This window comes from Melanotaenia boesemani, chromosome 20 (genome assembly GCF_017639745.1).
Source record: "Melanotaenia boesemani isolate fMelBoe1 chromosome 20, fMelBoe1.pri, whole genome shotgun sequence".
Taxonomy (NCBI): domain Eukaryota; kingdom Metazoa; phylum Chordata; class Actinopteri; order Atheriniformes; family Melanotaeniidae; genus Melanotaenia; species Melanotaenia boesemani.
Window position 1 is genome coordinate 19,777,703 of NC_055701.1, and position 25,259 is coordinate 19,802,961.

At 39.6% G+C, this 25,259-nt stretch overlaps 1 protein-coding gene across 2 annotated transcripts in view; it reads left to right on the forward strand.

Annotated features, from left to right (window-relative positions):
- efna2a (ephrin-A2a) overlaps positions 1 to 24,234 on the forward strand; it is an 86,464-nt gene extending 62,230 nt beyond the window's left edge. The window contains exons 2-4 of one of the 2 annotated variants that reach the window (XM_041972854.1): positions 13,976 to 14,268; positions 19,539 to 19,604; positions 21,194 to 24,234. In XM_041972854.1, coding sequence (XP_041828788.1) covers positions 13,976 to 14,268; positions 19,539 to 19,604; positions 21,194 to 21,318 — 484 coding nt within the window. In that variant the 3' untranslated portion in view covers positions 21,319 to 24,234. The remainder of the gene's footprint in view (positions 1 to 13,975; positions 14,269 to 19,538; positions 19,605 to 21,193) is intronic. The other variant, XM_041972855.1, reaches the window with a different exon arrangement.
- The last annotated feature ends 1,025 nt before the right edge of the window (positions 24,235 to 25,259 follow it).

The following is a 25,259-nucleotide window of genomic DNA, read 5'->3' on the forward strand; positions in this document are numbered from 1 at the left end:
TTGACACAGTCACTCTGTTGTCCTGGGGGTTTATAAACCAAAAGTTACTTTTGTTTAGTTTTTTCATCTTGTTCATCTCTTATAGGTGCTCTCAATGATTGTCAGCTTTGTTTTCCTGCAAAGGCCGTAGGATGTTTTTTGTAAATGTTTGTCTACGGTTGGTTGACGGTCCGTGCTTCTGTTTTGATTGAAGAACCGTTGCTTTCTGTCTAGTCTATCATTATCTCCTCTTCCTTCTCTCCATTCTTTATTCTTTTTTTGCCAAAACCAAAGGGATATTAGGGATTCAGGGTTGGACCTTTGCTTTACTTCAATATTTCTATTGACAATGTGACTGCAAACAGAACAGAGCTATGCTTCATGAAATAAATTTTGAATATTAGTCATTATCATGGGACTTCCCAAAAACTGCAAAGTTAAAAATAATGTACCACTGATTGGCGATGTGGTTGAAAAAGTTGACCCAGTAATCCACATATAGTAATCTTCTCCTTATGGGGTTTCCTGCCTTCTAACAGTTTATTATGCCTCATGGCATTTTTTTGCATCTCTGAACAGCATGTGGTCCCTTCCCTGTTCCCTAAAACCTGACCATCCAACAAGTAGGTCCTCTTCACTTGAGTGAGCAGAGATGTGTGGAGATGTACCAGCAGGTGGGCTTACAAAAGTCTATCTATCAGCTCTGTAGCCCTCAAGTTAATTATATCTTTTATTGAAGAACTGTATGTACGGATGGAAGTGTCTGTATCACAAATGCTGAGAAACATTAAAGAATTCATAGCAAGTCTGTGTATTGATACTAGTTATTGCTTGCAACTATTTTCCACTATCTACGTGCTGCTTTTCACCTGTATGAAATGAAATGAAAAATACTTTATCATTCTCAGAGGCAAATTGCAATATTACAAATAAACATACACTCTAAACAAAAACTGCTATAATTATGGACTAATAGGGAGCCTTATCCAATATTGTCATCGTGCTGTAATGTGCTTTTCTTTGCATTTCATTTGTGCACTTTACCCAGGCTCAACTCCAGAGTATTTCCATGTGAGAATACATCTCACACAGAGAATCTCCTGCTGCGATGTGCATGTGTGAATAGGCAACTAAGGACTAGTGTTCATGTGTGAAAATGGCTTAAAGACCCCTGATTATTCTTCACACAACTACCTGCCCTACTTTTCCTACAGCATACACAGTAATACAATCAATAATGTAGTGTAAAACTATAAAAAGAATTCAAAGGCTTTTTGCACAGCCTTTGAATTCTTTGCCTTATAACGTATTTAGCAAGTACTTTGGGAAACTTTGCTTTCAAAGTGTACTAGACTAGTTTCTGATGATTATTATTCTCATGTGTACTAGTGCAGGTCTTGACCAGTTAATGAAACCACTGGTCATTTTTAAAATTTCAACAAAAACAATACATGTTTCTCTGGTCAATACATTATCAGTTTTCAGTTGTTTAGTTTTTCTAAGGCCAGGCACTTGGTTCGCTTTCAGACTAAATGATGGAGAGAGAGACTTAAAGAATGAGACGACAGAATGTGAGAAATTCCTGGAGGAGAAAAAAGAGCATCAAGATGCACAGAAGGACGGAAGGACAGTGGATGTGCACTATTAGAGGCAAATGCCACTGACCTTCTCTCTGTCTTGAACCACACAACATTCAACACATATGGCTACACTTAATGAGGCGAGACCTGAGTGTGTGTGTGTATATACTTGTGTACCTCCACTTGTGTGTGCGTGTGCATTTCTATTTCTAATTTACACATAAAAGCTTGGCCATGCATACTTCTCTGTGTGTGTGTCTTCGACTTTGTTTACATGCCGATACTTAGTTGCATGTCAACATGTGGAAATGCATGTGTATGTCTGCATGTGTGCCAGCAAACGCGGTGTGTATTTTAATTGGACTCCATTCAAGTGTTTAATTACTCATTAGAGATGCTGCAAAGCAATCTATACACCAGCTTTCCCCGTTCACTCCCTCTGCCCTGTGTGACTTCCAACCCAGAGAAGCTCAAACGCTTTGACCCAAACTACATGGATTAGTTCACCTTGTCAATCTGGATCAACCCATCCATATGAGAAGAAGATTCTCAAGTCAATGGGTGATGCCAGCGCAAGATAGACAGCTTATAAATCAGTTAGTTTGACACAGTGTCACTGTGCTTGTGTGTAGTATCAGTAGTTGGTTTTTCCCACACTTACACAGGTGGTCAGTTAATGAGCCAGTCAGTCAGCAGGCATACAAGCTAGACAGTCTTTTAACTGGCTTAGGTCAGTTACATAATCATGGTGTCAACACCTCTGCTTAAATGTCAGTCAGACTGGAAACCACTGAGTGGAAAACCCAATAAAGTCTTTTCTAAAGCAATGGCACTGCAAAACAGGAGCCAATACAACAGAACCATGATTCCCTTTGTGCCAAAAAGATCATAAACGTACATTAAAACAGAGGATGGTTTGGTTTTACAGCAAAGTAATTTTTTCAAGAGTAATCAGGATATTTTATGAGATTAAGACTTTTTCTGCTCATGCTGCTTTGGTTGCTAGCCAAAATTCAAACTGCACAATAAAGCTAGAAGAATGCATGAGTACCAATTAAATAAAAAATAAAACAAGTTATTACACCTTCTGCAAACATTGACTCTGCAGATGCACATTTCTGCAGCCCCCTCTCACACTTGTTGATAGATTCTTATCCTTGGTTCTTGGATACCAACCATGAGCTCCTCCATTCACAGGTTGCTTTAAGCCAGTCGTGTCGATGCCACTACAGCCCCCCATTGCTGTCTGTGTGGTCAACAGACCCAAATCCTGCATCTTGGTAAATGTCCCTCATAAAACAAGAAGACTGATAGAAGAATATCATTCGCTTTGTCTGTCAGCTTGTCATATGCACCGCTCTGTCAAGTGCTCATCTGATCTGCCTCACTAACTCATCCTGCATGTCCATCCTTCAGTGACTTCACCACTTTATCTCTGTTACTCTATCCATCTAGCTTTGAGTGTGTATGGTTGTGTTTTAGCCAACACATCACCAAGATGGCAATTTAGTTACCAGGGAACCTACAAATGATATATTTCCAAACAGGTTTGGTATGTTAATTTAGTGTGTTGGCATAGGGCTGCATGCATCTGCCTGTATGATTGAGGGCATGTTTGCATCTGAAAGTGTGTATATGTACTTTCAGCATTTGTGTGAATTTGTCAAGAACTGGCACGGGCGGGGCTTAATCCATAGGGGGCCCATGTTCCCCATCTTGAAGAAATACATAATAACCTTTCAGAAGGGCTGAATGTCACCGCAGTGATCTATGAGTGACATTATGCGCTGTGACAGAAGTGGAACTTGTCAAAACAACACGACTTGAGCTCCAGAGTGTGTGTTAGTTGTGGGGTTTTGATGGTTCCTTTTTATGTCTTCTGGAATACACATATATTATGATATGCCTTTCTGTTGTGCGTTTTCATTTTTTGTTGTTCACTCGTGTTTACACAGAAGTGAGGATCAAGAGCTGATTTGCATAATTAAACATGTGCATCTGTGCTTACAAATCCCAATATTTCCCTGTGTGGTAATTTGGCTCTTGAATTGTGTTGCATGTGTCAATGGATTCTGTCAGGATGTGTCATGTGTGTCATTACGTCTCACGTGCTTGTATTCCAACATGGTGTATCTATGGTGGATATGTATGTGTTTGTGTAACGAGAGGTAATATTTATTCTTTCTCACATATCTAAGCATCGACTGCAGTGCTGCAGGAGGCTCAGTAGGAGGCAACACTATCAGAAAGGAACACTTCATGCTGAGAGAAAAGTCTTAGCGAAAAGATATGTGTTTGTCTGTGTGGATCAGTCATTTTAAACATTCAAAAAGTACAAGCAGAAAGTAGAAGAAGTCCTTGTGGGAAGAATAAAAAAAATACATTGATGTGGAAGAAAGTTAAGACACAGGAGGGAACAGGACGGGGAAACAAGAGGGGTGCATGTCATGAAAACTGAAATGGGGAGATAGTGAGAAGGTTTAAAGATGCTGCACTGCTCCTGAAGGGAAAGTGATAGAAGAAGAAAAGGGAATGGAAAGCAAATAAATGAAGCTGAAGTGGGTGGAGATGAAGATTGAGGGGAAGAAAGCAAAGAAAAAAGGGCAAAAGACAGATCGAGACAGGAGCAGATGAAGATGGAGAGATAGAAACGGAGAGTAATGCAGTGTTAATTTGTGAGACTGACTGAAGCTTGGGTGCAGCAGACTGAGACAACAATGTAGCTGAGCATACTTACAGACACACACTCACACACACACGGTGAAACAGCCTGCAGCTCCTTTAGCCAAAAGGCCAAATGTGTGGAAATTGTGCATGTTTCATGTTTTGGATATGAAATTTTTACATTTAAAAGACTCCACATCTTCATTTGGCCAACACAGCCTGGAATTTGCCAAAGTTTGGCAGCAACACTGGAGCAATCTGTTTGTGCTGGATGTGCAGAAAGGAGCACAGTAGATGTTTGTTATTGACTAGAACAGAATGATGATAAACTCTGTGCTGGCAGAATGTATTACCCACCGTGCCTACAGGTAGAAGCTGGCAACATAAGTTGAAGTTTTTGCCTTTAACTGGAGATGTGAAGATTAATTGAATGTGTAAAAATTGAAAATCGATACACATCTCATTCATTCAGCTGTCCTCAAATTCTCTTGCAAAAAAAAAAAAAAAAAAAAAAAACAAATTAAGTAAAGAATAAGCAACTGATGGTGTTTTTTTTGTTTTTTTTTTTTACTTATCCTCTCAACCTATTACCATTCCCAAGGTCAAAGTATTGCTGCTTTGTCAGAGCTCCATCATCTGAGCTGTGATGTACAGGTGGACACTGTGGCCAGATGCTCTGAAAACACACTGAAGGCCTTGCTGTTTGATCGTCACAATTCTTTCATCACGTAGAACAAGGTTTGAGATCCTCCTGAGTCTAGGGTTTAAATCCCCTTATTTGACTCCATTGGAACATTTGTTGCCATGTAATTTCCATCAGTTGGGATTCAGTGTGTGAATTGTGCTGCTTGAATGGGATGCAAATAAATGAGGCAGCCACGTGTAAGAACACTACACAGCTGTTGTACTAGTGTCCAAAGAGACAGACTTAAACTGGGTGCTTTGTCCACAAGGTGACAAAAGGTGCTGCAGCAATGTAAATCATTAAAATATATATATGCAAAAAAAGAAACATTACAGCATGTAAACTCCTGTCTCCAAAATAAAAAATTAACCATTAAATATAACACAGGCTCTTTCATGTAATCTGCATGTTATAACCCATAATGGTTGGGTTTGAATCAATGAGCTGTAAGTGGAATAATGTCAGCTGGATGTATGACAGCTTGCTCAAAAGCAAAGCAGCAATATTAATGTGCTCTTTCAAGTCCAGTTTGGTTTTCATCTAGTAATACAAAAGCAAATAGTCGCCCACCACCCCCTGCATGCTCAGGATGGGGGACTGAATCAAAGAGAAGATCTGATGCAGTTTGTTGGTCTCCTCAGCTTGGCTTTTTTTCTTTTCTTTTTTGTGAATTAGTTTATATGACAACAGCTATTGTAAATGGGTCTAATGTGGATCCTGTAATGAATTTGTTCTAAATTGATTATGACTGGAGTAGAGTCAATTGGATTGAATTTGATTGTGTTTATAAAAGTGCCTTGAGATGCCTTTGTTGGGAATTGGTGTTATACTAATAAAGTTTAATTGAACTGAATGCAATACAATACAATGCAGTACAGTACAGTACAGTACAAACAGGCCCTGCGCAGGATTTCCAACCTGTCCAGGGTTTACAGTACCTCTCGCTATGTAGGTGCTGGGACAGGCTCCAGTTCCCTCCACTACTGCCCTGCGTTGAAATAAATGGGTACAGACCAGGGGTAGGCATTTCCGGTTCTCAAGAGCCACAGTCCTGCAAGTTTTAGATGTTTTCCTGTTTTAACACACTCAATTCAGATGAGTGAGCCACTGAGCAGAATTGATAAGCTGTTAGAGCCATTTAATTTGAATCAAGTTAGAGGCTTATATTATGCAGCTGTGTGTTGCCAAGAATATTTGCCAATACAATGTGTTTGGCTTCTCTTAAATTTTAGGTAAAGCTATTCTATCCATATGTGTTTGTGCACTAACTCATATTTTTGTTAACCGAATTGTTTCCCCTGATGATCATGGGTTCTTATATGTTGCATCTTCTTTTTATGAGCTTTGGCATGTAAACATGCAGACAGCCTCTCTTTGTCCGTTGAGCCATCATTCAAAGTCTTTATATCAACTAGAAAGCATTTGGACTGACATCTCAAATCTAGAGCAGTTTTTCTTTTAGGCCAGAGAGTAAAGGCCACATTAGCGGGAGTGACAGAGAGAGATCAAGTGAAGCTGGAGAAATGAAGAAAGTTACGGATGGAGATGTGGTGATGTAAAGAGAGGGGGGAGGCAGAGACTGAAGATCCCTTTGATGTTGGTTGGTTGATCCAGCCTGCTGTTTAGGACGCAGAAAGGTATAGTAAACATCCGAGGCTTCTCCAACCACAAGCTTTGATCACAGTCATGCTGAGAGATGGTGCTGATGAATGAATGCTAAAGAGCGGCCACTACACGCAGACTTACACAGTCATTACTGTAAATGGGGAAACTTACATCTACAGTGCATAAAACACACAAAGGCAAACATGTTTCTACTCTTCTTCTTTTATCTCTGGATCCTTTGAATTTTTTAAGACATGCATATCTAATTACAACACTATTTTACCACAACCTTTTCATTAAGGCAAAAGTTAAGTCCTTTACTAACCAGCTTTGCTAACCTCATTACTGAGGAGAATCATATCATATTGCACAGGTTTACAAACAACGAAAAAGAAAAATGGCCTAAAGCAGCAGAACCAAACACTGTAAAAGAAAAAAGTGACTGAACAAGATGCACTCCAACAGCAAGATGTTTCCTTGGCTATTCCACTTATTTTAATGGAGGCATTACTGAGTATTGAAAGCATAGAACATAATAAAGATTTGAAGTTTTGTACCTCCATTCCATTTTTTGGTATTTACATGTGTGGAAATTATATTGACTGTCAACATGATACAAATGAATCTGGCTCTGGAAATAAAAGATAATCAAGTTTGCATACTATTTCATGTCCTGGTAATAAGAGTTTACACAGACTGAATGAAAAGATCAGTGAAGTTGTATCATTTACATTGTACTTTATTGCTGACTACCTCAAAACCTATTCTGCACGTCATTCTTTGAGTTACAAGTTCGGTGTTGGTGTTATGTCCAGCAGTGTTTGCAGATTTAGCGTGTCTCCAAGTATTTACATGTTTGTTGCACTGTCTGTTTCATTTTATTACTTTTTTCACTGCAGGCAAAAGCACTGGTGATATGTTAACTTTAATGAACATGCATATTTTTCCAATTCCAAATTAACTATATGCAAACTTCTGGAGTTTAAATGCTTTCCCAATGTGTGTGTGAGTTCTCTATGGGTACTCCAGCTTCCTTCCACCATCCAAAGACATGCATGTGCTCCAGACCCCTGTGACCCTGAATTGGCCTAAGAGGTATAGAAAATGAATGAATCAACTTCAAGACTACTACTACAAGGCTAAAAGTGGCTGAACCATTGGGTATGAAAAGACCACCTTAGAGAGTCTCTCAGAGGTAAAGATGGCGCACTAATCTTAGAGAAACTGTGAAATTGCAAACAATTTTATTATTTCACCTATGGTAAATAATATTATCAAAAGACTGAGAGAATCTGTAGAAATCTCTGTGTGCAAGGTATCAGAAAATTACTATTGAATGCCTGTAATCTTTGGTTGCTCAGATGACACCATTTAAAACAAAAAAGAGAGAGGCAGCATTAATGCTGAAGCACATTTACAGGTTTTAAAACATACGCCTATCCAGATTGCATCAGGGTAGGATTTGCATATTACAGCAACACAATGCCTAAAGTGCCTATTTATTTACAACAGCATGGATTTGTAGAAGAGTCCAGATACTAGACGAGCCTGCCTTTAGTCCACAGTTTTTACCTGTTGAAAACATTTGGCACATCAAGAAATGTAAAATACAACAAAGACCCAGGACAATTAAGCAGCATGAATATGTATAGGACAAGAATGGGCCACATTTCTCTCTCAAAGGTCCAGCCGCTAGTCTCTTCATTTCACTGTTGTTAAAATGAAAGGGGATGATACATATTTGTAAATATGGCCCTGTCACAACTATTTTGAGGCATGCCATCAAATTCAGTATAAGCTAAACTATTTTATGACATAGTAAAATGCCTCACTTTCTATTGTCTGTTGAATAAAGTATTGGTTTATGAGATTTGTAAATCATTGCATTGTGTTTCTGTTTGCATTATACTCCCAAACGTTTTTTGGAATTACGCCTGTGAAATTCATCAAAGCGTGTCGCCTCTGATTTTTCCCATGATCAGTGATGGGTGTCACTGGACGTGGTCACAGTAGAAAATATAGAAGCTGAATGACTGGAGTTCAGAAAAACTAGATTAAAAAAAACACTTTCAAAAGGTGTTAAAATGCTAGTTAGTAACAATACAGTCATCATACAGAATTCAATTAATGTCGGTTTTCATTAGTTTTACACCCCTAATTTGTTACAGTTACTTTAACAGGTTTGACAGGTTATAAACAAATGCACAACAAACACATCAAAAGAAGTTCATGCCCTCCAAAACCTACACCACCAACATGCACACACACACACAATTCTTCCAAAGGGAACCATGCAGAAAGTGTGAGTGCATTCCCATGTCTTTTTGGCTGGTGCACTGTGTGTGTTTAATTCCAAATGACACACAGCCTGCAGAGAAAGATTTTAGGGACACATAATCTAGTCCACACACCAAGATGTGGTGCTAAACACCACCAGAGTGCAGTCTTCAGTGGCACACACAAACACACACCTGCATACACAGTTTCCTCTCGTCTCAGTGTATTAAGAATGCAGACGGTGTCACAGGAGCAGGGCAGGGCGCTTAGTGGCTTAATACAACCTAATGTATCCTGGCACATTATCCCTTTCTTGGATTGAGGATCCTCACTCATCGAGACCCACTTTACCAAGCCACTATCTAACCGGCCACACACTTGCATGCAGTCACACACTGTATATCCAAAGTGCTAATGCAAAATGGTAGTCATTTATAAATGCAGCTTGCTATCTATAGCCAAGGCACATTTTTCTCAGATGCAAAACCACACTTGTAAAAATTAAAAAGAAAAACTCCTCCTCATTCTACTCTTTCTCCAGCTGGCCTCCACCTCCTCTTCTGCTCTTGTATTTTTCTGCCTCTTTCGCTTCTCATTTAATGCAATCTCATTATCCAGTGTTTCCATGTCTCCCTCTTTTCTCTGCATTTTCCTTTTCTTTTGTCTGCCTTGCACACATATATTCATTCCTCCTCTGCCTTTTCTCTTTGTTTTACTCCTTCAGTTCTTTCTTTTCTGTCCATATATTCTCATTCTGTGCATCACTCTCACTTGTTTCTCTCCCTGCTTTTCCCCTTTAGTACTTAATCAGAGTTGATTGGGAGCAGAGAGACCCGAGAGGAGCTCCCCAGTGGATCAATGCCTCTAAATGATCTGTTCGAGGATCCTTTTAGAAGCTGCAAAACGTGCTCAGATAGGGCACCGAACCATGAAGACGCTCATTTCACATCTAACTCACTTCCTGATTTGCCCTCTGGGAGAGAGATAGGACCGTCATTATAGGGATAATTTGTCCCAAAGCTAAATATCCCACAAACCAAAAGTGCTTAGACCAAAAATGTCTTGATTCCAAGCAATCAATTACTGCCAAGGTGAGGGGGGAAAATGATGAATTTGTTTAAAAGACTCCATCTGCATGTGTGTGCGTACTATATGAGACGATGAGATTGCCCAACGAGTGGCTTTGTTTGCACTCATTTGATTGAAGACGGTTTCCTGAGTCTCAAATTTGCAGAGCTTCAAGAAACAAGATGTGATAACACAGCTCAGCTGAATTTTAAATGTATTTCATGTGAAAGACTACATTTGAAATTAAATTGATCGTGTAGCCACAGAGAGCAAGCTAGATAATGATAGACTCGAGAAGAGGAGGCTGCCACAGACATGGGCACATGTCCACAAAGAGACTTGATAAGATTAATTTAAACACTTCTCCAAATGTCAGACGATTACTGGAGAAAGTATAAGTGGAATTTTGATTTGCTGTGGCTCTTTTTTTGTTTGTTTTTGTGATAAAAACAAAAAGATTATCTAGTCATACCCTTGGGACACATGATTTATGGAGCACTGGTAAATAAAATATGTGAGGAATCAAATATTTAAAAAGACTGATGTATTGTATTTCTGAATTGATATGAAAGCAAAATTATGCATGAAACAAATGTATTTTAAGTCATGTGGTTAAACAAATCTCCACTTTATATCAAATATTAATCTAAAAGAACTTCCTAATAGATGCCATTATTCAGAGATAAAGGTCTTGTGTTATATTAAGATATGTTTAAAGGGTACATTTTGGAGAGACCATCCATCTATTTCTCCACCCGTCTCATCCTGTTCAGGATCACAGGGGGCTGACCACTATCAATAGATTTCATCAAAAATTGTGAAACTCAGTACAGACAGGAGGTCAACTGGGTTGTACAGAAGAAACAACCTTTTACTCAATACTTCAAAAACAATGGAAAGCGGACAGACATCAAAGCTGCGCTTCATATCTAAGCCCAACCCTTATCCCTAAAGGACTCCTTCAAATTCCTCACTAAGCATATCAAGAACTCTGAAATGGAATATCAACACCAACCACATCATCAAAAACAAAGGCCCAGCAAAGACTGTTTTTTCTCAGGTAGCTGAAAAGTATTGTATCAGAAAGCACCTACCTATCCACCTCTACAAGCCCATGATAGAAGGGCATTACTGCATCATCTTACTCGGGTATGGGAGCTCTGACAGCCACACTAAATCATCAAAAAAGCTTCCCCATAATTGGATGTGATCCTCCCTCGGTTAACACCTTGTATAGAGACAGCACGTTCAACCAGTTAGGGATCTCTCCCCACCCACCAACACCTCCTCTTGTTCTTCCCTCTGCAAGATGATGCATCTTTATCCAACCAAAACCACTCACTTCAAAAATATTCAATACAGCTGTTAGTCTAAGTCAGGGATGTCAAATTCAAATACACAGTGGGCCAAAATGAAAAAATGAAAATTAAACAGGCTGAGGGCCAAACTGGTTCAATGTTTATTAAAAGCTTTTTTTAAATGACCTTATTGCACACATTGAACTAACAGAGCGTGTTAATTATTGCCTATAAAACAACATTAATCATGAAAAAATTTTAAAAAGTCTGTTCAAATCTGTTGCATTTATTTCTTATGGCTCTCAATGCATTTTTCTTTTTCAAAATAATTTCAAGGGAAAACATTTTCTACAGGCAAACAGCCAAAAATAATGACCTTCTTTGAAAAATCAAATGCCCTGTTATAGCAAGGGAAAAAAACACACACAATTAAACTGCACTGAAGGTCAGTTTTCTTTCTTCATAAAATTTAGTTCATATTCAACATTTTCCCTTAAAAACTTTAAAAACTCTGTCGCGTAAAAAGTTAACTCTTCTACCGTTTGGAGCCTTTGTTTCCTGTCCAGATGTTCAAAGTGTCTTCTTACTTCATTTCTTATGTTTTCTTTCATTACAGCCACACTGTCTTTGACACACAGCTTTACATCCGCAAACATATTCTCTGTTTTCAAAGTCCACTTTTTGTTTATCCTTTTTTTGGGGAGAGAGGTTGTTGACAAAGATGAGTAGCTCCGCCGAGTTGCTAGAGAAAGACCAAGGTACACGCTTGCGGGCCATGACAGACGCACCAACCTACTGGCAGTGCATTGTGGGACTTGTAGTATTATAGTGGTGCGTGCACTCTATCAGCCAGCTCTAATAGTGATTAGATATGAGCATGGGGGCCAAAAATAACTCATTCACGGGCTGGATGTGGCCCACGGGCCTTGAGTTTGACACGTAGTCTAAATTGTCGCATCATAGTTTTTGACCAGTATGCATTGTAGATGAAGGTCTGAACAATGACTAGATCTGGAAAGCTGACATCATGTATATTTAGATATTTATCATGTTTCTATAATGTCTTAAAGCGCCTGCTTATTTATTTCTATCTCTTCCACTGGTTTTGGTCTCCCAACAAAATTGCCCCCAGTACTATTGCATGGCTATAATAAAGTATTTGTATCTGTCTGTATCTGTTACTGGCGATATTCTATATTTTTAGTTTTGCCGATGTTTCCAAAGCCTGATTTGGATTATCCCAAAGGGCTCAGATTTTTGTCCTGTTATTAAAAACAGTTAAATGTGTCAAACCGACCACCACACAGGGGGCCATATTTATGGAAATCTGGAGTAAATCCCACATATGCCATCATGCTGACATAGATACTGTACTTAAAAAAGCACAAGTTGGATATTAATCCACAGCTGAAAATAGTACCTAAAGAATGTAAATTATCTCCAGACAGAAAACTCCCATATCTATCTCTTTTAAAGATATTTAGCCCATTTTATGGTTAAAATTTGTATTTGGGATTTTTTTTTATTATTATTATTTTTATTATTAATGTACATAAAAAATAAAGTTGCCACAAAGAGACAGGAGTTCAAAAGTCTAGAGAGACAGACTGCCTGCCTGGTTTAGTCATGACACATGCTGACAAAAACAAGAAGCTAGAATATCAATTTGATCTGTGACAACTGATTCACTTCATTAACTTTAGGATTAGAAAGAGAAGTTCAATTCCCTTGTAAACAACTCTGGCATCAAAACATTAACATAAATAGATCCTTTTTTATACATCTTCTAGAAGAGAAAAAGTGAGTCATATGTTTTTAATGTTTTATAGCAGAGGCAGTTGAAAAGCAATGGGTGCAATGTCACTGAGTTCAACCTCCATCTTATGTATCTCTATACCTGCATTTTATATCACAAGCTCTTTGACTGAGTGCCAGAAGGAGGACGATGGCATAAAAAAAAAAAAAAAAGTATAATATCGGCACTTCTTTGTGTGTATTTATTAGCATCTCTTGTTCGCTAACCTGTGACCCACTTCTGCTTGCTATGTTGAACCCAGTGATCGGCATGTGTACTGAACTAAGTGGACACTCACTATGCACTGCTTTAGGCACTTGGATAATTTGTGCTCTCTAACATCACATGACCCACTTTTCCCAAGTATCATCCCACTAAGCTTATTCAAGCACTCTGACTCGGAAAAAAATTGCATTTAATTCCCATAACTCACAGCTCACAAGGCTTTATTTGAATAAAAATTAGCTATTTTGCATATTTTTGTTGTAACCAAAGGGCTTTCTTTTTTAATGGACTTCACTGGCCTTCTCTTTTCTAAAAAGTCAATTATATAAATGGATAAATAAAGAAAACCCTTCTAGGATATTTTCGCTGTCTGCTGTATTGATTCACATTGTTTAAAAGAGATCAGTTCTTCTATTGTCTTTGAGCAATATTTGCATTTTTTATTGTTTTGTTGCCGACTGTGAACTCCGATCTCACTCTGGAGATGTGCAAACACAAAAATACTCTAACAGTAATACAATGTCACACAACGATGTTTCACAGCATGACTACACTAAGTGGATGCTCACCCCAGTTTCCTCTGTGCTGTGCAATCATACGGAAATCCAATATAAAATAGGAAGTAAATATTCATGGTCTTTCAGGAAAGTATAGGTTTTTCTCAAAACATGTCTCCCACAATCTAATTTTACTTTCACAAACCAAGAGCTCTGTCCACTGATTCCATGCGATATCCCTGAGCCTGTTTGTCATTCTTTTTATTCATGAAGAAATGTTAATTGTTTTCTTTTTCTTGCAGGTTCTGGCATGGAGAGTACAGAGTGGCAGTGAACATCAATGACTATCTAGACATCTACTGTCCTTTCTACGAGGGCCCTCCGTCTCATGGGCGCATGGAGCGCTACATCCTGTTCATGGTCAACCATGAGGGCTATACTACCTGCCAGCACAGGATGCGTGGCTTTAAACGCTGGGAGTGCAACCGTCCCAGCGGTCCTGACGGGCCCTTGCGCTTCTCAGAGAAGTTCCAGCTCTTCACTCCCTTCTCCCTGGGCTTCGAGTTCAGACCTGGACACGAGTACTACTACATCTGTAGGTTATCAGCTAAGTGGACTGTGTGTTTGTGGGGGAAATTTTGTGCAAAGGCAAAGTTTGCTTGTTATGTACATGCAAGCGTGCGTGTCTGTGTTTGCATTTTTCCTGAGCTCCCACTCAGTATGCATTTGTAAACAATATGTAAATATGCAATCAACAGAGGTAGATTGAGAGAGCTCTCAAACACAGCCCACCATGTCGCTCCTACACCCACAGGCGAGAATAAACACACCTTCCATCTCTCCCTCCCTTTTTCTACACCCCTTCTCACACTCTTTATTTCTTGATGTATCGCTCTCTGCGTCTGTCGAGCTCATAAGTGATGTGCTCAGCAAAGTGGTAAAAATGTCGCCTAGGGTACTTTGTAATCATTTTTATATTAGCTGTATTGATGTTTCGCCTCACTTCAACAAGTGATGTATTAGTGTCACAAATGAGCTTTGCCCCTCTGAGACTTTTTCTGAACAGAGTTGAAGAGCTACCATTCCTCCACTAGACGCGGGATGAACAAAAGCTTCAAATTACCCTCAATCTTTGTTTTTCAGCTTCTTAGAGTGCCAGATGGGTGGGCTAGATTTCCCACATCTGGACAGCTTTGTGTGAGATCAACTGATGATCACAGAAAAGCACATTACAATGACTTTCAAAAGCTATGCTATCAATGTCAGAATGTTCTTGCACCTGAGAGAGAAAAGAGGCACTTTTTCTCCCTGTTTGAATCCACCAACCTCCTGGGAAAACATCATGAAAGAAAGCGACTCCTCAGAGAGAGCGAACAGTCATGACTCACAATCACTCAAGGTTACACGTCAGCAAATTGTATGAATAGCTGGTACTGCTGTTTTCTGAGTGAGGATGATCAAATTTTGCCAAGCAAACTTAGTAAGGCATGTTTTTCACAAACTAAAAATCCATCAGTACTAATAGGGGACTTTACCAGTCAGTTAGGGGAAGTTATTTCAGTTCTTTTCTTATTTGACCTTTTCATTGCTGTATAAAAGTCATACCAAATCTCACATTGTGAGGATTTTACCATACTCTGTCATTATGCAGCCTTCATTTCTCCATGCATTAACACTGATAGCTGAAAACTGACCTTGACCTTTTTAGTTGGAGATGATGCATTTTCGCCATGACTCATAATGGGATGAAGGTTCTGAGCCACCGGTTTCAGGTCGACTTGCAAGTGGGACAGATTTCTCTGCTGAGTTTTTCTGCCCTTGGACAGCGAGTCTCCTGTTACAGTGATACTGTCTGCTTTTGGAAAGCACTAGCAGCTCTCAGACGAAGCAGGAAAGGCTCTTTGACAGACTCTGGTGCAGATTTCAATTCCGTTCATCACTGTAGTCCTTCATTCAGAATATTTTCTCCTCCGTGCAGGGAGATTATTTTGCAATGCAATGCAATCAGGGACAAACAACTGTAATGCAATGAAAATGTGATGCCCTACTGTGGTAATAATCATTTGAATAATGTAAATAATATCTGCAAGTACTATTTTTGCCCAAGTCAGTTGTCAACAACATCCATAAAGACACAGCAGGCGACTGTCATGGAGCTAAATAGAGGAAGATAACAGCAAGCCGATGTCCTAGTGCACTTTTCCCAGTTGGCACGCACACACAAAAACACACTCCTTTGTTTTTAGTCTCGTCTGAGGTTTGGGCCCCTCCAGAGTTGCTTAGTTGCTGACTTTAGTATTGTGTTTCTGGTACCCCGCGATGCTGTGTGCATTCCACATGACTGGAGGGTTTGTGAGTGCATTTCAATTTATGTGTGTGTTTTTGGGGTGGGGGCAGTGGGCTGGTCGTGGGGGTCTGTTGTCAAGCAATTGTGACTCCTTAAAAGGCTGTGTCCATCATCCAGACTGACAGGCACACACTCATTTTAATTTCTCTCTGTCTCTAAACTGCACAAACATACACTCACACACAGGTTAGTACTAATGTGGAACTACAGCAGCTGACAGCTTTAACCACCCAGTCTCTCTGATGAGTCGTGTGTGTGTGTGTGTGTGTGTGTGTATTTTCCCCGCACATACTAGTGCAACCGGTTGAAGGTGTTGCACTGAGACTGGTATGAGTGTATGCATGCTTGTGAGTATTGTTCACGTGTTGACATGTTGACAGGTCTACTCCACCCCTTACTTCTCCCAGCTGCCATCGGACGAGGTTGAGTGATTTTCAATGGGTTTTAAGGAGACACTGGATTGAGGATGTGCTGGGAACCAGAAGTGCTGGGAGAGATGATACGACTTTAAAAAATGACAAGAGTGAAAGTTTTGAGAGTGGGGAGGGGTGTGGGAGGGAAGGAAAGTGTCGCCATTTTGCCATGAAATAGTATTTAAAAAACTGAAGTATGGTATATAAAAGTAGAGAAAGCTCTCTAGCAGACTAGAAGTTTTTCTCAGAGGAGCTTGATATGTTTCTCTGCAAAATGAGCAGAGGGTTTGAAGAAATTTGAGGGCAGGGGAGGGGCCATGCAGGGGCAAAGAAGGTAAAGGGCAAAGGGAAAGATGAAGGGAGGAGTTTTGTGCAGACAGGAAGGGAGGAGAGGGCACAGGAAGGGTCAGATTTATTTCCTGTGCACTGTGGTTCTTGATGATGGTTTACTGTGAGGTCACTCTGGGCTCTGGCTATGCAGACTCCCTCAAGGGAGAAGGACAATAGGTCCATCAGTTTGTGTGTGCACATGGATTCGTTTACACATCCACTAATGTGCACGAGAGTGCACATGTCGCTACGCGTGAGTGGTCAGAGACTTGGTCACCATCTCCCCTAAGGTCTCCAGCTCTATTTCACTTCAGAGTGAGGTGGGACTAAAAACCCAGATTCAATTTCATTTGCTGTACTTTGAAGTTTAAATCACAGTAACTTTTTAACATTTTTCTCATTTTATTTTTGGTATTCAGTCCGAGCGGCTCAGTGGTTAACACTGTCACCTCGCAGCTGCATCTGTGGGGAATTTGCATGGATTTCCTTTCCAATTCCAAAGACATTCAAGTCAGGTCGATTTGAGAGTCCTTTATTTCCCTTAGCTGTGAATGCGAGTGTGACTGAATCTCATTGGACAGGCTGATCCTTCACAGACTTGTTTACATTGCTCGGTATGTTTATAGAATTTCACAAACTGACGAGCATGAGTGTAAGAGCACTTAAAAGGACCTCAATTTATGAAACCCTGCAGCTGCTTGAAGCACTCCATTCCATGACGAAAGTTGTAAAAAGTACCTTAATGATTCATAAATTCCAAATTACATAAAATATTTGACTTGTTCACTTTTCCAGAAAATATTAATAATGTATGATTAATTAATTTCAAGATGATCTTATTAGTGGTTTTAGGCTTTTACATGTTTCTGGTAGGTCACACTCCCAAACTGTCAGGCAACAGATTTAGGCAGGCTTGTTGTCACACTGTATCTATGGCTTTTTTTTATGCCTGTAAGGTACAGAATGATGGCTCTTTTAGACAATCAACATCTCATTATCAGCTTAGATTTTGTCTACTGGGTCATTCCATGCCAAACTAACCAACTCTGTCAGTTCAAAAAACTAAAGTAGTTTCACTTCCATCTCATTTAGCACTTTGAATTGTTGGGATGGGAATCAGGAAAACTGAAAAACCTAATATTTCACAGCACAGTTGTTGTATTTAATCATATTAGATTTAGAGATTTACCTCATAAATTGACAACTGAGTTATCAGTTTGACATCAACCGATAGAAACGGTTATTTTAAAGCAAATTAAATGTGCCTTTAATTTTTTTAGGCATTATTAATTATCAGGAGCATTTAAGCCAAAAACAAAGTTTTAAACAAATTAAAATAATATCATTTAAAACATTCAGCAACAACTGTTTAGCTGTAAGTCATTTTGTTTGTTTGTTTATTTGCATGATTGTTTGATGCAAATTTTAGTTAAATAGTTAGTGATTAGTGAAGCTTAGACAGAATGACTAAAATAATAAATTAAAAATTGAGCTTTGAAGGCCAATCTGGAATAATTCATAACTTAAGAGGACATGGGCCTTGGGGTTTTGCAAGGTCACATTAGCTTTACAGTTATTAGTTTTAAAGTTTTTACTTTATTCTATTTTTAATAAAAATCCATGTCATGAACTGTGGGGGTTAAGTAAGCTAGCATGGAGCAACCCAGCAGGCAATTTATATAATTATAAATCTGTTTGAGAAGAAGCAATAAATTAGAATGCTGAGTGGAGTAGATAAGAGCATTTAACTTGGATGATTTGGCTGGATTTCTTCTTCTCATCTTATCTTTTTTTTTTTTTTTGACAGAAAACCAGCACCAGTAGTATTCCTCATTGTTCCCCCTTCGTACAATTAACACAGATACATTAATTTTCCGTGCCTTGCAAACGTGACTGAAGGAATACTTTAAGGAAACTGCTTTCTGTTGTGGATAAATTCCCATTTTTTTCTAAAGTAAAGCTGCCAAATGATGTTCAAATGACTCAGAATGAAGGAAAAAGCAAGATCCACTGTAATGAAGAAACATGTAAAAGCAAAGTAAAAATACAGGGCATCCTTTTTCTTTTTTTTTTTTTTTTTTTAGCAACTATGTCAAATCTACTTTCATGTGAGAGATTTGACAAATCGGTGTGTTTTTATTGGTAAACCCATTGAGCCCTGTGCATACTATTTAGACCTCTGCTCAAAATTAGCATTCCGATAATGTAACGAGTATTTCTCCAGCTATTTGAATTTTTTTTAACCATAGTAAAAGGATATATCAGTATATATACATATATATATATATATATATATTACTGGTGAAGTATAAATGAAGACGGCATATAGCACAAATAACAAAGTTAAAAAAAAACACTTTCAGGATTATTATGAATATTTTTTTAAAATGATGCAGCTGTTGTTCAAAATCTCTATCAAATCATAGTACAATATGTGTACAACATTGTCTCTGCAAAGCCCAACTCTGACAAAGTAAAGCAGAACAAAATTAAAGTTTTAGTAAAGACAGTTTAGGCGAGGCCTCTAAATGGCACCATCATTTCTCAGGTTTTAAATGGTTTAAAGGGAGAATAAGAGTAATGAGGCTAATAAATGCCCTCACCTGATGCTTTTCCTCCATCCCAGCCTTATTCTGTCCAACCTGTGACCCAATAATCAATCTCATAACTCTCAGACATGGAAAAATATTAAAACATCAGATGTGTTTAGTTACTTTAAAAATGCAGTCATTTAATCTCTGAACTAATCTCTGCTCTCAATTGCTTCTTCCTCAGCGTCTCCTCACCCAAATCATGTGGGGCGGGCATGTCTAAAGCTGAAGGTGTATGTCAGACCTCCAGGTAAGTCAAGCTCTGACTACACACACACACAAAAGCACACACACTGATTCACATCTACATACAAAGGTCCAGACTGCGTATCAAACTAAAATTAGAGAGAATAAGAGGTCTGATAGAATGCCCCGGCAACATTCTCTGCTCTGATTCACAGGCAAAACAAGCAGTGCTTTGAAACCTTTACACACAAGAAAAAACACACATGCACACATACACACACACTGGAAACACACACCTGCACTTATTCTAATGCATTCACATGTACATGCACACACGAGCTTGCACAGGCATGAGCTGAACACACACAGAGATACAGAGAAGTGTGTGCATACATGGAGGCACAAAGTGGCATGGCCACTTCACATCAAATCGCATCACATCACACCGGGTGTGAGGGAGGCCTTCTGTCATTGTAAAAAGATAACAGAGCAGGTTGAAAATGCTCTTTTAAAAATGTTGCCAAGCCCCCACATCACTGGATTTACCCATCAGATAGAAGAGAGCAATCTAGTGATAAAGCTAATACATACAGTAGAAGTCTGATTTATGGGCATCGTTTTAAAAGATTAATATTTAATAAAGTTTTCCAGAAGTTTCAGACCTGAAGATGAGACATATGAGATGAAGTTTGACTTTGCCACACTTTTCCTCCACATATCCTGCACTCTAATAACACACAATCGTTTCAACATGGCTTCATGGCGGAGACAGAGCGCAGTGCTCTCGTGTCGTCCTATGATGCTGCCATTTAAATATAACTCAAAGGACGTCTGGCAGACATGAGGATTAGATTCTGGTAGTCATTACTGTACACCTGGCGCTATCTTGAAAATCTACCTGTTAGCCCAATATGGATTTGACCTCATGAGTTTTCAGCCGATCAGATTAAAGAAACAAACCTGATTAATAACACATATCCCCATATAAAGGCGTAGCTTGGAAGATCTTCACAGAAACAGCAGATTTTTTCCCAGCTTTCTGAGCTACGATCTTTCCGTATCTCATAACAGGAAAAGGAATTTCTCTCCTTTATAATTACTGAAACAACATTCATTCTTTTATTCTGTCATTGCATCTGCTTCTCATTGAGTTTCTGCTTTATGTGTGTGTGTGTTGTTAAAGTAATCTGTCTGACATTGCAACTTTCATCTCATCTGTGAAATTCTGTCATTGTGTGAGTGAGCTGTGAGCATATGCACATATGTGTGAGTGGTTGTGTATCTTTGTGTGTCAGCTGCTCCAGATTCTCAGTCTCTGTGATTAAACTGTAATTAGGTTGGTTAAACCCCCTGCAGAGCTCAGTTGCTGTCGTCTTCTCCTTCTCCCTCTTTCCGCTCATTTCTTTCTGCCGTGTACTCTTTGCCTTTCCATCGCTGTTCAAGGAAGAGAGTTTTGTGTTTTCTGGTTTGTCACTCACTTTCAGCCCATCCTGACAGATCCGCTTGTCTACCCCTCATCTTTCACAAAATCCACTCCCCTGCTCATTCTTATTGTTTCAGATTGTCTTGTCTTTGCATCTATTTGTGTGTCCCTTTTGGTTCAGATTTTTTTGTCTGGGTTTTTTTTTGTCTTTTCTCATCTCTTTGTTTCAGATGGTTCGGGATATGATTCTCCAGAGCCCTTCCTTACTGATGGAGGTCCAAGCTCCAAGGCAGGGTGCACGGCCTTATTAGCAGCCCTGGCCCCGCTGTTGCTGGGATTCTTCTTCTGGCTGTGACCCCTCTCCCCATCGTCCTGATGCTCCCATCCCGGGATAATGGGCTGGGCTGGCTGTCCCTCTAAATCCACCACCCCTCAGGGAAGCCCGTAACTCCGCCCCACCCCCTCTCTTTCCCACCTCCTCCTCAATATGACCACCAACCACCCCCACTGCCAGCCCCTTTCATGGCCCAGTCACGGACACCAATCCCAGACATGGCTGCAAAGTTGGGTTTTGAGTTGTCTGGGACGCTGCCCTCCATCTCCGATCCTTAAACTCTGGTTGGAACAACACCTCTCAGATGAAAAACACAAGAGATATGTCTCTGCACTCACATCAGGGGGTCTTTTCGATTTGACTATTGACTTTTGGCCACTGATGGGGTAGCTGTAGGTATGTGTGGCTATGATTAAACTCTTCGTTCCAGTGCAATTCCTACTATCCAATCATGGCAGGATGCATTAAGCGATAGGCCTGGATGCACAAAAATTGGATTTTGCTCACATTGTTATCCCATCCTCTAACCATGAATTGGAAGTGGCCAAGCTTGCATTGTAATTGGAATTCTATGCCATCTGGACCATTTCCAACTGCAACCAGAATAAAAGCAAAAGCACTGAGAAGTGGAAAAAAGTGACCCAGTCTGTGCAGCAAAGTGAGGGGAAAACAACAAGAGCACAAATTTAAATAAATGTGGACATATGGGAAATGTAATATTATATTTGTTGATATTTGCAGACCCAGTGTCGAGTCACAGCAATCTGATATAAAAATCAAACAGTTTGATTATTTTATTAGAAACTCTTAGATATCGCATTGTGATGATGAGTATAACCATAGCCTGTTTCAATGAGAGGGTGTTGGGGTGTTCTGGGTGGGCTTGGAGAGATGTAGATTTTTCAGGAGGGTTGTGTTTTGTCTTATTTGTGTTTCTAAACAAAGCATTTATCACGGCCTGGCCAGTACAGGCATCTCCAGCACTGTCTAATGTCGACTGGGTCGGGTGACTTTTGGAACCATGACTTTCTCTTGTATGAATGTACCACTGGTCACCCACCTCTTTGTCTTTCTGTATTATCATGACTGTGGTCACTTAAAGAACCTTCTCTTGGACTGGCAGGATTAATGGGTCTGGGATTTTGAGGGGAGGCGGGGTGGAGTGGGTGGGGTGGGTTTAATTGAAGATGAACAGAGGACAGGTGAGAAAAGGAGGCGACACTCAAGTTGCATGACCACTGTGAAACCTTCAGATCAATCTTGTTTCTAATGATGATATATTTTTTCATGCGAGAAAAAAAAATCTGAAACACCCTGCAGCCGCTCTCTTGCTCTCCCTGAGACTTTTTTCAGACATCAAAAGAAAATACAACCTCTCTCCTCACAGTTTCTCCCATCTGGCTTTCAGTTGTTGATGGATTAGCTTGGGCCAGGAAGATAAATGGAGCCGCAGGGTGAAACTGACTGGAAATCAGCCCTCGGAGCCCAAGTCAGATCACAATGGACATAAACAATGACTGAAGCTGGTCCTGGGTGTGGGGGGTTAAACCAATAAGGGAAGCGCATAGACTGTGGCAAATGAGGTGAGGTGTGTGCGTGTGTGTGGTAGCATCACGAAAACACACATTGGTGCATGCACGCAGACATATACACATACAAACAAAATGGTGGAAGCATTCATGGACATGAATCTAAAGGGAGCAGCACAAAGAGAATGACCAGAGGAGGGAGGAAGAGGGAGAGAAAGAGTGTGTATCAAGGGACTGAGACTTCTTTCATGTTGGGAAAGGAACATTATGAGTAAGCACTGTGAACACACACAAACATACACACTACGATCCATGTACAGACATCCACACTTACCGATGTATGTAGAAAAAACAATGCAGCTCTAAACATAAACAGACATGGCATGGACGTTACACACATGTACAAAGAAACACACACACACATATAAGAAAACACAAACAAGGGGAAGAGCGTCTTTCTCTGTTTCATCTTATTTTTGTAGCATTTAAAACCACTGTTAATTACTCCTTTATGGGATGCAGTGATGGGTTATAGCCTGTGGAGGATTTAAAAAATGTGTCTTCTCTTCTTCTGTTCCACTGATGCTGTCCTATCGTTCTTCTTCTACTTCTTCTACTTCTTCTTCTACTCTGCTTTGTGATCCATGGTTGGTAGTGGTAGGAGGCCTCCAGGTCTGAGCGTCATGTATGAGTTTGTCTCCTTTTCTGTTCGTGGTGTTTTTGTGGAAGCTGACCTCAGCCATGAAAGTCAAAACGTAAACACAGAAATCAGAGCAAGGAGAGAAACACACAAATAAAGATTGTCTTTTTGTCTACTCGAAAACAAATTGATTGAGTGGAATGTTTTTTTGTTTGTTGTTTTTTTTTTTATTTTGTGGAAATATGAATTAATTCAAATTTTATTGTTATTGTTTTATGGTTTTCTTTTTCACCAAAGGGCAGATTATTGTATTTATGTATTACACTGCACCTGGGTCCATAATTGCCTAGTCTATCTTCCTCTGACGTCGAAGTCTTGGAACGATGATCATTGAGCTCTGCCAGTCAAAGCATGAAATTATTCAGATGAAATCACCCTCTCCAATCTTCAGCTGTTTCTCCCTCAGCGATGTGACAGCTAATCTGAACTGCTGACAACATGGGGACCAGATATCTTGATAGCCTTTCCTCTTTTGTTTCCATCAGATTTCCTGGATGATGTCTGGCCGGTGATGGAAACATACACAGAGCATTTTTTTTTTAAAATACTGTACTTGAGCTCAGTTCTGGAGTATTTGTGTCCTTAAGTATTTCTATGGTCAGTTACTTTACATGGAATTACATTTAAGTGGGATATATTGCATTTTTTTTATTCCACACCATTTATTTTTCAGCTTTAGTTAGAAGCCATTTTTAAAATGTTATAAAAAATCAGCTTTTTAGAATTATTTAACACAAACTCAGTGGTTCCCATAAAAAAAACAGTGTGAAGTTTCTCTTCTATGGGAGTGTATGGCCATCATTTTTAGGTCCTACATGAAACGCCTGAGTGCAAAAGCTGAAAAGTGAAAGGAAAAATGTGGGAAAATCCAAACTGAGGGGTGCCTCTGCAGCACACTTTGAAGAATGTGCACCTCTCTTACAGCTACTGAGTCTTTGCCACAGCAGGCTGAGGTTTGATTCCAGCTTGGGTCATTTACTGACTGTCTTCTCCCTTCTCCCTCCCACTTTCCTGCCTATCCTTCACTAAAACTATCAAATAAATGCTAAAAAAAAAAAGATAAAAGATTGGTGCATCAATTAAAAGGCAGTAAATGGAAAAGGTATATGATAAAAATCGTCTTAAGCTTCTGATTTACTGGAGAAAAAGATGACTCAGCCAATGAGGAGTGTGACCTTTAACCAATCAATCAATACACAAAACATGCAAAACTGTCACGTTAAGCGTTAATGGATTCTCTTTGAATGAATAAATCTGACTTTTCCTTTCTTCTTATGTAGTTTTAAACTAGAGAAGTTGTCAGTAGTTCATCTCAGCACTGCAACCATTGAACAATTGCACAGTAACTTGTAAATGAACCTCTATTTATCAGATTTTCAAAATGTTTGGCCCAAATGTGCATTTTTGTCTGGCCCAAATTTGGCCTTTACTCACAGCGTTGACTAAATATAAGTGTGGCTGCCAAAACTCAGCCACATGACCACCACATGTGGCCCACAAGGAAATTAACATAAGGAAGGCTTCCCATATTAGGACCACTCCTGGCCCACAAAATACTTACCATAATCCACGTCCAGGCCGCCAACTCACATCTGGACCACATGTGGCCCACAAGAGACTTGCCAGGGCTGTAACTTAGCCACAAGTGCTAAATATCATCCAAACATGCCTGCTATCTGGGCTTTCTGGTAGCCATAGTTACATGTAAACACAACAACTTAAGAAGAAACTTT